Source organism: Lemur catta, chromosome 6 (genome assembly GCF_020740605.2).
Source record: "Lemur catta isolate mLemCat1 chromosome 6, mLemCat1.pri, whole genome shotgun sequence".
NCBI classification, from domain to species: Eukaryota; Metazoa; Chordata; class Mammalia; order Primates; family Lemuridae; genus Lemur; species Lemur catta.
In genome coordinates, this window is record NC_059133.1 from 98,683,185 (window position 1) to 98,696,137 (window position 12,953).

At 40.9% G+C, this 12,953-nt stretch overlaps 1 protein-coding gene across 3 annotated transcripts in view; it reads right to left on the bottom strand.

Annotated features, from left to right (window-relative positions):
* The window catches only part of ADIPOR2 (adiponectin receptor 2), a 70,150-nt gene continuing 57,197 nt past the window's right edge, over positions 1 to 12,953 (bottom strand). For all 3 annotated transcript variants that reach the window (XM_045554651.1, XM_045554652.1, XM_045554653.1), the window contains 5 exons: positions 10,859 to 11,030; positions 7,876 to 8,062; positions 7,469 to 7,656; positions 4,553 to 4,746; positions 1 to 2,456 (listed from right to left, as the gene is read on the bottom strand). In XM_045554651.1, coding sequence (XP_045410607.1) covers positions 2,328 to 2,456; positions 4,553 to 4,746; positions 7,469 to 7,656; positions 7,876 to 8,062; positions 10,859 to 11,030 — 870 coding nt within the window. In that variant the 3' untranslated portion in view covers positions 1 to 2,327. The remainder of the gene's footprint in view (positions 2,457 to 4,552; positions 4,747 to 7,468; positions 7,657 to 7,875; positions 8,063 to 10,858; positions 11,031 to 12,953) is intronic.

Here is a 12,953-nt window from a genome sequence, read left to right on the forward strand (position 1 = left end):
CATATTTCATTTGGTTCTTTTTATTAGAAGAAATTGAGAATACAGCAAGTAGGGAAATCCCACAGTGAATAAACCATTACACAGGTGCCTTTCTGGAACCCCAACCTTCTATGATCCCCAAAAATGTGCTTTGTGGCTTCAGCAATTTATAAAGGGGAAAGGGGGAAATACTGAAAAAGGCCACTATTTAATGATGAAAGAATGAAGCTGTAGAGGTCCTAACAAGCCTAGGGCCAAAAAAGAAAATTAAAAATCTGCACAGGGCAAGCAAGCCTCCGACTGCTGAGAGTAAGGCATTCAGGCGCCAACCTGGTGAGAGTTCTCAGCAAGCACTGTAAGGTCAAGTGCACATTGAGGCTGTTGGTAGTGAGTTGCACATAGACACACATACAAATGGGCACACACATGCCCACATACACACCCAAAAGAGGGAGATTTTTACTGGATTCCACATTGGTGATGGTAATTTCATTTTTCCTAAGGGTTTGTGCTATGTTGAACCAGATTCTTCCTGCTTTGGGGTGTGGGTGACCGGGCCCAGAGACTGCTACTTCTGTTGGTGTTATTACAGGGCTGCATCTCATACCCTGTGTCCCAAAGTGCATGACCGAAGAGCAAGTCTGGCTTCTGATTTGTGCTGTTGCTCCCATGAAACCAAGTGAGCTTCCGCCCAAATGGCCACTGTCCTGCTGGACCACACTTTCTCAAAGGGGGTAATACTGCTCTTTATTCCGTCAGGCACTGCCCCAGTTTACCCACTGAGTCTCTTCTCAGACCACCTAGCACCCAGGGCAATGACCTTATCCAGAACCAAAATACTCTTAAGTTCTTCCCAACTTCTACACTGGATTCTTTCTGCCTGGATCCCAGCTTTTGCTGGAGATTAAAAGGGGAAAGAAAGGAGAAAAATAACTAAGAAAACTCTACTGAATAAACAGAAGACCCTTCTCATATTCCCAAACACCCACTGAGGATGCCACCCCCGGGCCAAGGGCCTCATGTTTAGTTCCAATACCCACAATCCCCAGGATGTGACAGAGTCACCCCAAGTCTTTGATGATGGTAATCTAAGACTCAAGTGCCCAAGGGTGGTTCACCTAGAAGCCAAGATTAGGATTCTATGAACCAGATCCTTCCTCCACCACTCTCCCTGACACCACAGCAGGGAAAGGTCAATTTTTATTCCCAGAAGGAAGGGCAGTTGGGCAGGGAATAGAGGAAATGTACAGGGTGTTCCAGAGATCCATAGCAAGGGTATGGAAAACTCTCACACTTCTCTCTCTAGTAAGAATTATCCACAAACTTGAGCAGAATGCCAGGAAGTAACCAGATCAGCCCATGCTAACGTTTCCGGAGCTCCTTCACTGTCTCCACCACCCCTTTACCAGCATGGGTGGGAGAAGCAGGTGGCTCTACTCCTTAGAGAGGTGACGGTCACTGTCAGTCTACAAGTCAGTCTCTCAAATGACACCTTAACCAGGGCCTTTATCTAACACATCCTGCCAGCCACTCATGTTCTGCATCCACTGGGAAAAACATACTATTTCCCTCAGGACTCCCAAAGGCTCTCAGGCTTGAGAGCGGTCATATGATCACCGGGCTGGGCTCTACTCTCCACCCCACTCGGGTCCAAGGTATGTCAGCCTTTAGAAGGCACCTTGATGTACCAAGATACTGTACATTCTGGGGCCATCACCTGATCCTCCTACAGTCACTTTGTGCAAAATTGAAACAGTGTGTGGTACTTGCATGTTTCATTCTATACAAAAATCCTCCCTCCCTCCCCTATCCCTATGTTTTAAACATTTATATAAATTCTTATTTAAACAGTAAGTTAGAAATCTTATTTACATCAATTTCTTTGTTCTCCCAAAAGAGCATCTAAAATCACACTCCCACCCATTAATTAGATATAAATGTTCACCTAAATTGGTTTGTATTATTGTTTTATGGAGCGAGAAAGGGAGAAGAAAGAACCATCAGCTAAACGGTTTCCCCATCTTCTACAAATAAATACGATATGGATCAGAAGCCAGTTTGCCAAGGGTCTTGCAGAGCCCTCAATCTGGAGATCCCAAGAGTAAGTCAGGCTTTGGGCCATTTCTCCTTTTCTCCATATTGATGCACTCCATCCTTTGAGGTATGATTTATTTTGTTTTTCTCTTCTCAGTCGTGTACCACGTGGAGCCCCTGGGCTGTCATCACAAAGCCCAAGAGGCTGTCAAAGTTTGGGGGCTCCTCTGGTACTGGCATGAGTGGCCGGCAGGGAGGCCGGCAGGTGCTGCAGGCCCAGACTCAGGGTCAAGTCCCTGGCTCCTGGTAGGTGTTCACAGTGCATCCTCCTCACTACAGCCCCCGCCGATCATGAAACGGAACTCCTGCAGGTTTGAGACACCATGGAAGTGAACAAAAGCTCCGGCAACCACAAAGATATGAAACAGCTGATGAGAGTGAAACTGGAAGGAAAAAAAGAGGATGGGGTGGAGAAAGCCATACATTATTAAGACTGCTAAAGATACTTAGGATTGTCTAATCCTGGTTTATGCTGAGCAGAGGACAGGGAATGGATGTGCCAGCTCAAATTCAAGGTGTCTACAGATCCTGGAACTTCCATTAGGCATATCACATTCTGCTGAGTTGAAAGCCAGCCATCCCCAAAGAAATCAAGGTGCTGTTGCTAAGCTCTAGACGTGAAAATCTGTACACTTAACACTGGAACTCAGTGGCAAATGACATACAGACCCCTTGCCGACAGAACACAAAAGGTCCCAAGGATCCCTGACACCTAGCAGTGGGCTATGGTTAGACACAGAAGCCTTCCCTACTCACTGCTGCTGATGGTTTGAGAAGGACAAGAGTGCTAGAGCTGCAGCCATTGGAATGTTGCTCTTGGTCCGCAAAACTAAAGAGGCTTCCAGGTCAGGTGTAAGGTCACAGCATAAGGTCCCTAACGTTTCCTTCAGCTCTAAGATTCTGGAATTGCATGAACTACATAGTATATCAAAAGATGAGGCAAACAGGGCTTTTTACCCCCTTCTCAGAAACTGGTCTACAAGCATGTGACATTATTTCTGATTTTACTTGTTCTGTTGAATGCTATTTCACATCTCAAGAAGGGTAATCAATTGCTCAGTGCACTATACATCACTTCAAAAATTATACTACTCTCTCACTATAGTCTCAAAAAGTACAGTGGCAAAGTAGTATTTATCAAAGGAGAGATAATGTTTTAGAAATGTAAACTAGAAGACACCAAAAGTCACATCCCAAGAGATGTTCCCTAGGATTAATTATAGGGGATTAATTTTCCCCAAAGGTGGGGGGAGGGTAAAAATCCCTCCATATCAATATCAAAATTATGATGAGGCAATCTTAGATAAATTAGGCCAGGTGGGGTGGCTCACAGCTCTAATCCTAGCACTCTGGAAGGCTGAGGCAGGAGGATCACTTGAGCTCAGGAGTTCAAAATCAGCCTGAGCAAGAGAGAGACCCCCGTCTCTACTAAAAATAGAAAAATTAGCCAGGCATGGTGGTGGTGCATGCCTGCAGTCCCAGCTACTACAGAGGCTGAGGCAGGAGGATCACTTGAGCCCAAGTCTGAGGTTGCCGTGAGCTATGATGATGCCACTGCACTCTACCTGGGGCAACAGAGCGAGACTGTCTCAAACAAAAAAAAAAAGAGAGAGAGATAAATTAACTAATTTGAAGCTATTAATAAAAGCTTTGCACTTGAGTTCGGGATTCTGTCCATTTACTGACAGCTAAACTAAACTTCAAAGAGATTAGATGATCAACTTAGTCTATAATCACTAGCAATAGGCTGAGAACAGAATCCTAAAGGTCAGATTTCACATTACATAACACTCCAATTCTGTACTGTTGGAAGTGTTTCAGGCCCTCTTTAGTTATACAATTTTGCATCTATGCCAGTCTCTTATATTTTCTTTTTCTCCTTCTCTTTCTTTCTCTCTTACCATTAATCACAATCTAGTTATAGGTGCGTCCTCCTCCCACCAGACACACATACACTCAGTCTCTCGTTACCAATCACTGGATTTTGGTATCGAAAAGGACTTTGGTAGAACTCTGGTCCATCATCATCATTTCATAAATAAGGAACTGAGACAAAGAATGGCTAAATGACTTTTCATTACTGTGTAAGGAGCACAGACTCTGATATTAAAACTGGCCTGATTCAAATTTCAGTTCTATCACTTACTAGCCACGTGCTTTGGACAAGTTGCCTAGCTTCCCTAAGCCTTAGTTTCCTAATCTGTAAAATGAAGACAGTAATAACTATTATTAATATTATCCCTTATAGGGCTAATGTATTAACTGAGGTAATCTACATAAAGCACTCTGTATTGTGCTGAGCACCAAGAGCTCAATAAGTGTTATTTACTATTGTACTTCCTGTCCAGAGAAACAGAGCTAAGTAGAGACAAGTCTCCCAACTTTTGAGTCTAAAACTTTTTCGACTGCATGGCTTTGCAGTATGCCAATAACCCACTAGCACATATGTATACACACTCAGTCACCCGGTCACACTTACCCAGATGTCACACTTGCCAGGAAAGAAGCGTTCAGGGATGCGGGCAGCATACAGGGCCGCCCCCGTGATGTAGAGGCTGGCCATCAACAGCAACCAGCCAATCTGCCCTATGGTGGCAGCCTTCAGGAATCCCTCCGAGATGACATAGTGCAAGGTGGGAATGATTCCACTCAGGCCTAGACCCAAAAACACTCCTAAGAATCATAGGAAGAGAATAAAGTAAAAATGCAGAAGAGAAACAAGGAGGAAGAAGTCAGTATTACAATACCTCTGTAAACTGAATGTTTCAAAGTAGGATGCAAAATTAGCTTCTTGTTTTAAGGGGAAAAAAAGGCTCTTCAAACTCTGGGACACTGTCACACTAGACAAGACAGGTATGTTCCTAAGATTTATTATACAAATGCAAGGAGCCTCCTGCTAAGAGAGACTTAGCTCAATAAGCCAGAAGCCTTCAAGGGTTTAGAATTATGTTGCTAAATGTTTTAGGAAAGGACAGCTCCAGGAGTTTGTCCAAACCACCCTACATGCTGCCCTTTTACAGATACAGATTACAATACAGAGCAATTTTATATGTTTTATCTTCTCTTTGAAGCAACAGACATCCCTGGAGTGAAGGAGGCAATGAATGATCAGATAACCTGGGGAGGTAGATGATGCTAAAAGCTAAAATACTTTTAATAGTAATCTAAATCCATGACCTATAATTGGGTCCTTAAAAATAAATTTTTTAAAATGCCTTGAACAAATGACCTTACTAGGGGGAGCGGGGGATACCGTGCTAAGTTGAATACTGCCATCAAGTATAGAAGTCTGTCAGAATCACTCTGCCACAGCCATACTGCCTTCAAAATCATCTAAAGCAGTGATTTTCAAACTTCTGGATATGACCTAGGTTCTAAGATCAACTAATTGAGTCTCAACCAACATTTTTTTAAATGAACTAGAATAAAATAAAGAATATCAGACTGTGTCACAAGTGGAAGGTTAAGTACTATTTATTTTGTAAAAGTTTTGTGATTTATATGTACATGAACTTATGTGCATATACACGTGTTTAGGGTTATAAAAGAAAATGTCACGATCAAAAAAAGTCTGAAGTCCACTGATCTAAAACCACTTTGAAACCTGTGTCAACCACAGCAACACAGGACTTCCTCACCTCAGCCAGTTAACTGCTCCTACATTTTGATGCAGAGTTAAGAAAGAACCTTGCAAAACAAGCTGTCATTTGGTAAGCTTTCTCAACAGACAAGGAGTCTGCTACTTGCTTTAGACATTACCAAATAAGCTGGTGGTGTGCAATGGCATGTGCAGACACATATACAGACGCACACTCACAGATAAAATGGGCAGCTAAAAGAGGAAAACGGCAATGTTGATCTCACAAAAGATAGGAACCAAGCAGGCCTACAGAGAAACTATTTCCTACCTCGATTCCTCTAAAGAAAAATCATCATGATCCTGTTCCTTCACTTACTATTTTTCCTCTACATGCTAAGCAAATGCTGCTAATGGTTTTGCCTATCATTCTCTAAGTCAAAGGCTCAGAAACTTGGTTCCCTGGATGTATATAAATAGAAAAATGCTCAGCTCTACTCAGCAAAGATATTCTTATCTAATGTTCTCAAGCAGGCTTTACACTACAGTACTACTGAAAGCCACTCTGACCACTGCTCATTTGTTCATATGAATACTTAGAAAAAAAGGAAGAGGGCAGAGTGTTATGACAGTGGTCATTAACATGAAACTAATTCTATTAATACTTCTAACCTTCTAGGTAACTGCAGGTGGACCAAGGCTTGGATTTTAATACTAAATGTTTTTTTCTGAAGAGGATATAAGGAAAAATACTCCTTTTAATACCACTTGTTCATTCTCAGTAGGCACTGGGTTTGATATTGAGAACAGAAAATTGAAGACATGGCCCTGGCTGTAAGGCGCTCCCAGTCCAGTGGGAGATAAAAACATCTCTTCTAACTCCATACCCCTCAGTGCCTTAACAAGGCTTTCTGCTTTCCATGTGACCTCCAGCTAAACAGGCATTATCCTAAACATAACAAGCTCCTTTACCCCTATATCAGAAGAGATTTACGGTATCTTCTTTAAAAGAACACAATCAGTATGAAGGTAAAGCCTTATTTATCTAAGCAGATTATACATTTTAAAATAAAAATGTAAAACAAAACAAAAATGACAACAAAAAGACTCAATCACTACAAACAGTACACTCAAGCTGAAACAGTAAGAGAAGTTATTGTTTATTTTACAAAGGTTACAGAGCTACTGCCTTCTAGACAGTGTATGGCCATAAACTCAAGTAAAAAAACACTCCCACAATGCATCACCTCATGCTCATTACTGCCCCTCAACACTAATACGTTAAGACAACTAATGGGCCGGGTGCAGTGCCTCACGCCTGTAATCCTAGCACTCTGGGAGGCTGAGGCAGGAGGACCGCTCGAGGTCAGGAGTTCAAAACCAGCCTGAGCAAGAGCAAGACCCTGTTTCTACTAAAAAAAATAGAAAGAAATTAGCCAGACAACTAAAAACATATAGAAAAAATTAGCCAGGCATGGTAGTACCAGCCTGTAGTCCCAGCTACTCACGAGGCTGAGGCAGTAGGATCGTTTGAGCCCAGGAGTTTGAGGTTGCTGTGAGCTAGGCTGACGCCACAGCACTCTAGCCCAGGCACCAGAGTGAGACTATTGCCCGGGCTAAAAAAAAAAAAAAAAAAAAAAAAGACAACCAATGAACACCACCACCACCACTACATTAAAATCCCCTCAACCACAGGAACTATGATTTATTCATCTTTGCATGAAAAATACATAGCATGATGCTTGGCAAATGGTAGGCCCTTAATAAATGACTGGTGAGTAAATGAATGTCCAGTGTAGAACCTTTACATGCTCTTACCTGCTCTTACTCCCCGATACTGAGGAGTGGCAAACATGTCCCACTGGGAGACTATAATGGCTGCAATGCCCAGCACACAGATGACAATCAAGTAGATGAAGCAAGGTTGTGGATTACAGTAGAAAGAATAATAAAGCCAAGGAACAAAACTTCCCATAATCAGAAGAGCAATACCAGAGTAATCCAGTCTAGGATAGAAAAAAAATCCATTTAATGCTATAAATTACTGACCATTACAGATTTCAATTAATCCCGCTATTAACAACAGCTACAAGGCAAACTGGGTTGCTCTTTGATTGGAAAACAAAGTTCCCATCAGATGGTATTAAGAATTCTGTCAACTCTGGATGCTTTTCCCTAACCCACTACACCTCACTGATCAAAATATGGACTTCACAAATACTTACTTAGAGAAGAGCCGGGAAACCCCTTCTGAGTGGCAGTAGACTGTATGGAAGAGCCATGAAAAAGAAAGGCAGAGAATGGCTCCCAAGAAAAATAATCCAAAGACCACCTTCTCTTGCAGAGGGGCCACAAAGGAGATGTTTGGGCGAAACATATAAAAGATCCCCAGGCACAGGAAGAATACACAACCTAGGAAGAGTACAAGAGATAGACAAAACGTCATCCTTTTGAAGAGACAGTGTTAAATACTGACTCTGTCTTCAATCATTTGCAATTCACAGTTGCAATGATACCTGAATCAAAAGTTCCATGAGAAAAATTTTCCAAATAACTGAAGCTTATCAAAAATTTTGATTTAGTTCCATTGTTGGTATCACACATACTTCAGCTTCATAAACTGAGTATACAGAATATAATAATTTATTTATCTAAGAGCATGATCCAAAAAGAAACCAGACAGTGCTGCTGCTACTTAGAAGACTAAATGAGTCCACTTCTATCTCTACATCTAGCGTGAAATTTCATTTATAAAGTTTTTGGCACATACATTACAGCCTAGCCGTCAAAAGTCCACGGTGCTTTTGTTTTTGCAATGAATTCCAATACCCCTAAACCCTGCCAAGAAGTACAACTTTCCTCCACCAACGGCTGTCCAGGAGCATTATGCTGCTTCTCTGGTCCTCATCAGCTGGCCCAGTAGATTACAGAGTTAGGAATAGTAAAATGCCTATTCAGGCAATTTCCTCACCACTTCTTAAACTGTTCTTCTCCACAGTAAGATACCATGTTCCTATTGCTTCAGGAAGGGGCACATAACACAAAGAAGGCACAGAAATTCAGAAGTTAAAGGACATTTGCTAAGGGATTCTGTTTTATCATTTTAATTTAAAAATTACCCTTGCATTATAAGTCAGCAACAAACTTGATTTGATTCTCTATTCTACTCTAACTATACTAGCAGCCAGCAACTTGTAGGTACCATAGAAATCAAATGTGTGATCAGAAATGCAAGTTAAATGGAATAAGGCCAGAAACTATAATATTTAGCATATTCACAAGGTTATAAAATCACCACCACTATCTAATTCCAAAACATTTCTATCACCCTAAACAGAAGTTCTGTACCTGTTGTCCTGCCCTATTCCCCACGTCTCCAAGCACTAGACAACCGCTAATCTACCTTCTGTCTCTATGGATTTGCCTATTTTGGACAGTTCACATATATGGAATCATACATATATTCCATATATGTGTGGCCTTTGTGTCCAGTTTCTTTCACTTAGCAAGTTTTCAAGGCTCACCCATGTTGTAGCATGTATCAATAGTACTTCATCCCCTTCTGTGGCTTAATAATATTCCATGGTATGGATTATACCATATTTTGTTTATCCATGCATTAGCTGGTAGACATCTAGGTTGTTTCCACTTTTTAGCTATTATGAATAATGTCACTATAAACATTCATGTTCACGGACACATTTTTGTGTGAACATGTTTCCAAACATCAGTGGAATTGCTGGTAACTCTTAACTTTTGGAGGAACTGCCAAACCGTGTTCCATGGGGGATGCCCCATCTTATACTCCTACTGCCAATGTGTGAGGATTCCAATTTCCCCACATCCTTGCCGAGACTTGTTATTTTCCATTTTCTTGATTATAGCCATCATAGTGAGTGTGAAGTGATATCTCACTGCATTTGTCAAAGCACTTGATTTGCACGTCCCTACATGACTAAAATAATATCTTTTTATGTGTTTATTGGCCATTTGTAGATCTTCTCTGGAGAAATGTCTATTCAGATGTTTTGCCCATTTTTTAAACTGGGTTGTCTTTATTGTTGAGTTGTAAGAGTTATTTACTATACTCTTACCAAATATATGATTTGTAAATGTTCTCTCCCATTCTATATGGGATTTTTTTCACTTTTTTTTTTTTTTGAGACAGAGTCTTGCTCTGTTGCCTGGGCTGGCTAGAGTGCAGTGGCATCATCATAGCTCACAACAACCTCAAACTCCTGGGCTCAGGTGATGCTCCTGTTTCAGCCTCCTGAGTAGCTGGGACTACAGGCATGTGCCACCATGCTCACCTAATTTTTTTTTATTTTTTGTAGAGATGGGGTCTCATTATTGCTGGTCTTGAACTCCTGGCCTCACGTTATCTCCCACCTCAGCCTCCCAATGTGCTGGGATTACAGGTGTGAGCCACTGTTTTCAGCCTCTTTTCACTCCTTGATAAGATCCTTCGATATAAAGAAGTTTTTAATTCTGATGAAATCCAATTTATCTATTTTTTCTTTGGTTGCTTGTGCTTTAGGTGGTAAGTCTAAGAAACTGTCACCAAATGCAAGGTCATGAAGATTTATATCTATGCTTTCTCCTAAGAGGTTTACATTAACAGTTTTAGGTCTTACATTTAGCTCTCACATTTGTTTCACTTTGAGTTCATTTTTATATATGGGGTGAGGTTGGGGTCCAACTTCATTCTTTTACATATGGTTCAGTTGTCCCAGCACCATTTGTTGAAAAGACTATTCTTTCCCCCTACTGTATTCTTCCTTTCATATACAATCATGATGAGGGGAAAAAATTACAGTTCACATTCTACTTCAAGCCAAATTGAAATTTAACTGAATATTCTAAGTAATGACTCTGAAAAATCAGCTTACTTCTAATCAAATAATACCTTATTCTCAATGTCATTAAAATATTATGCCATATTTTGTATAGCACCTTTTCGTTGGCCTGGTTTGAGGAGACAATGTCTGAAAATCTAGTAAACCATGACTTAGTTATAATTAAATCACAGCACAAACTAGGATAACCAGAGTAAACCAGCTGAGAACATTCATCATTAGAAATTCAGAAAACAAAATGGCAAATCCTAAAACATTTTTACAGTTCTACCCTTATCCTCAAATAGTAATACATGAAAACAGAAAGGAATAAAATGAATCACCAACTCATTACACCACTGATATTATATACCTAAGAGATGTGTCCAGATGTTGCCTGTCTCTGTGTGTATTCTGAAAATGCTCTTAAAACAGGCTCGGAATGAAGGCATAGGAGGCCGGTGTCCATGTAAAAGGAAGTCGTTATCCTTGAGCCAGTCTGGTAGTACATCATGAGGGATTACTCGCCACCGACCTTCCCAGACCTGGAAGAGAAGAGTATTATCAAACATCTTGCTTTTCTTTAATTTTTTCTATTTTTTAGAGACAGGGTGTTATTTTGCCCAGGCTGGACTCAAACTCCTGGGCTCAAGCAATATTCCCGCCTCAGCATCCTCCCTCTACCTAGGAATACAAGATTATCAAACATCTTTGCGATTTTAGTTGGTAATTTAGCAATACTGATCCCAAACAACTATCTCTTACCATATTATTTTATAATAGGAAAAATAACATTTTTAAAAAGGCAAATATATTTAAAATGTATAATATCCTATATTCTGAGTTCTTTAAAAAGACTGATGAAAAAGGTATTTTTTAAATGGGGCACTTTTCTTAGGAAAAGGAGAAAGTAAACAAATTTATAGAACATGCGCTAAAAAAATAGGTCCTAAAAGACTTGTTTCAGTCTGGATAAAGGTGGGGTGAGGGGTCCAAAGTCCCATCCATATGGACTTCCCTTCATCCTCCACAACAGACTGCACATCTAATAAATCCCTGTGGTATTAAATATAACCATTTTTACATTTAATATTCCTGTTGGTAGAAAAACAATTATATAGAGTCACACTTTTGTGCCTTTTACTAAAATCTCTCTCTCTCCCTTAGTCTCTCTTTTCCCACCACAGCAAATATATGAAGTAGAAGAGAAACAGCACAGGAGTCAGAAAATCTTGGATCTCTGACACTTAATAGTTGTATGAGCTTTAATAATTATAAAACCTCCAAGCTTTAGTTTCCTTGTTCATAAAAAATGAGGACAATAGCTCTGCTATGACTGTATCAAAAGTGCTTCAATTACTTCATAACGTAATTATCAGGATCAAACAAAACAACACAAAGCATTTCATAAATGAGTTAGCAATCCTGAGTATCCACAGCAAAGACCATACACAATCCTGACCATCCCAGAGGATGTCACCTGTCAGAGCTGGTGACTAATCTTCCCTCCTTCTCACACTGGGGAGATGACAAAGAAGCTCAGCCTTAACTGCCATTTGAGTCCCTTAGCCCCAGCCCCACCCCTTTCCTTTTTCCTTGTGGTCCCTTCCCCATTACATTCTAGAGCAAAAGGGATGAGGGATTTGGAATCCCCTCCTTAAAAAGTTTGTCAAAGCTTTGCTCTCTGCTTCTTTTAATGTCTCTCAGCCTGGAGAGCTCACACCGCAGGGATGACTTAATCCTGAACTAACTTGCTTCTGCTAGACAGAAAGATGTAAGGAAAAATGCCAGGCACGTGGTCTATCTTCCTATTAATACAGGCTCAGTAGTCCTTTCAGTCTATTACCCTTCAAAGCAAGAATCCAGACTATAAATCAGCAGGATACACCTTCAGACAATGACCGCCACCCCTACCGCCCAGGGGTCCTGTGACAAGCAACATGGCTAAGCCACAGAAACGTGACTTTCCTGCTCTACTATGCAGAAAAACTGCCACCTACTCAACCAGTTTACTATGCCCATTCCTTTCACTCCACAACCTGTTTCCTATTCTCTGCTCTCTCACTTCCTCATGGACATTTGTAAAGAGAACTGATCCTCTGTGTAATACTTCCTCCACCTCTGAAGGAAGTGAGGACTAACAATTTAAGAACAGATAAAGCCCTCTTAACACTCTATCAAAACTCTCTCTCTCTCTCCTTCCAACTCAATATTTGGGGCCTGTGGTTACTGTTGCTAATCTGGTCATTCCCTGCTTGTTCCTAACATACAATAAAATAAAATAAAAGACTAATCTAGATTTTTAATGTCTTCTGCTAACAGTACCACTGCTAATAGTACCCAGTTATTAAAGTAGCTGTATGAGATCTTTCCTAGGACTTTATGGAGGGAGGGAGGGAGGGAGGGAGAGAGGGAGAGGGGGGAAGGGGGGACAGGGGAGGGAGGCAGGGAAGGGGGGGGCGGGGAGG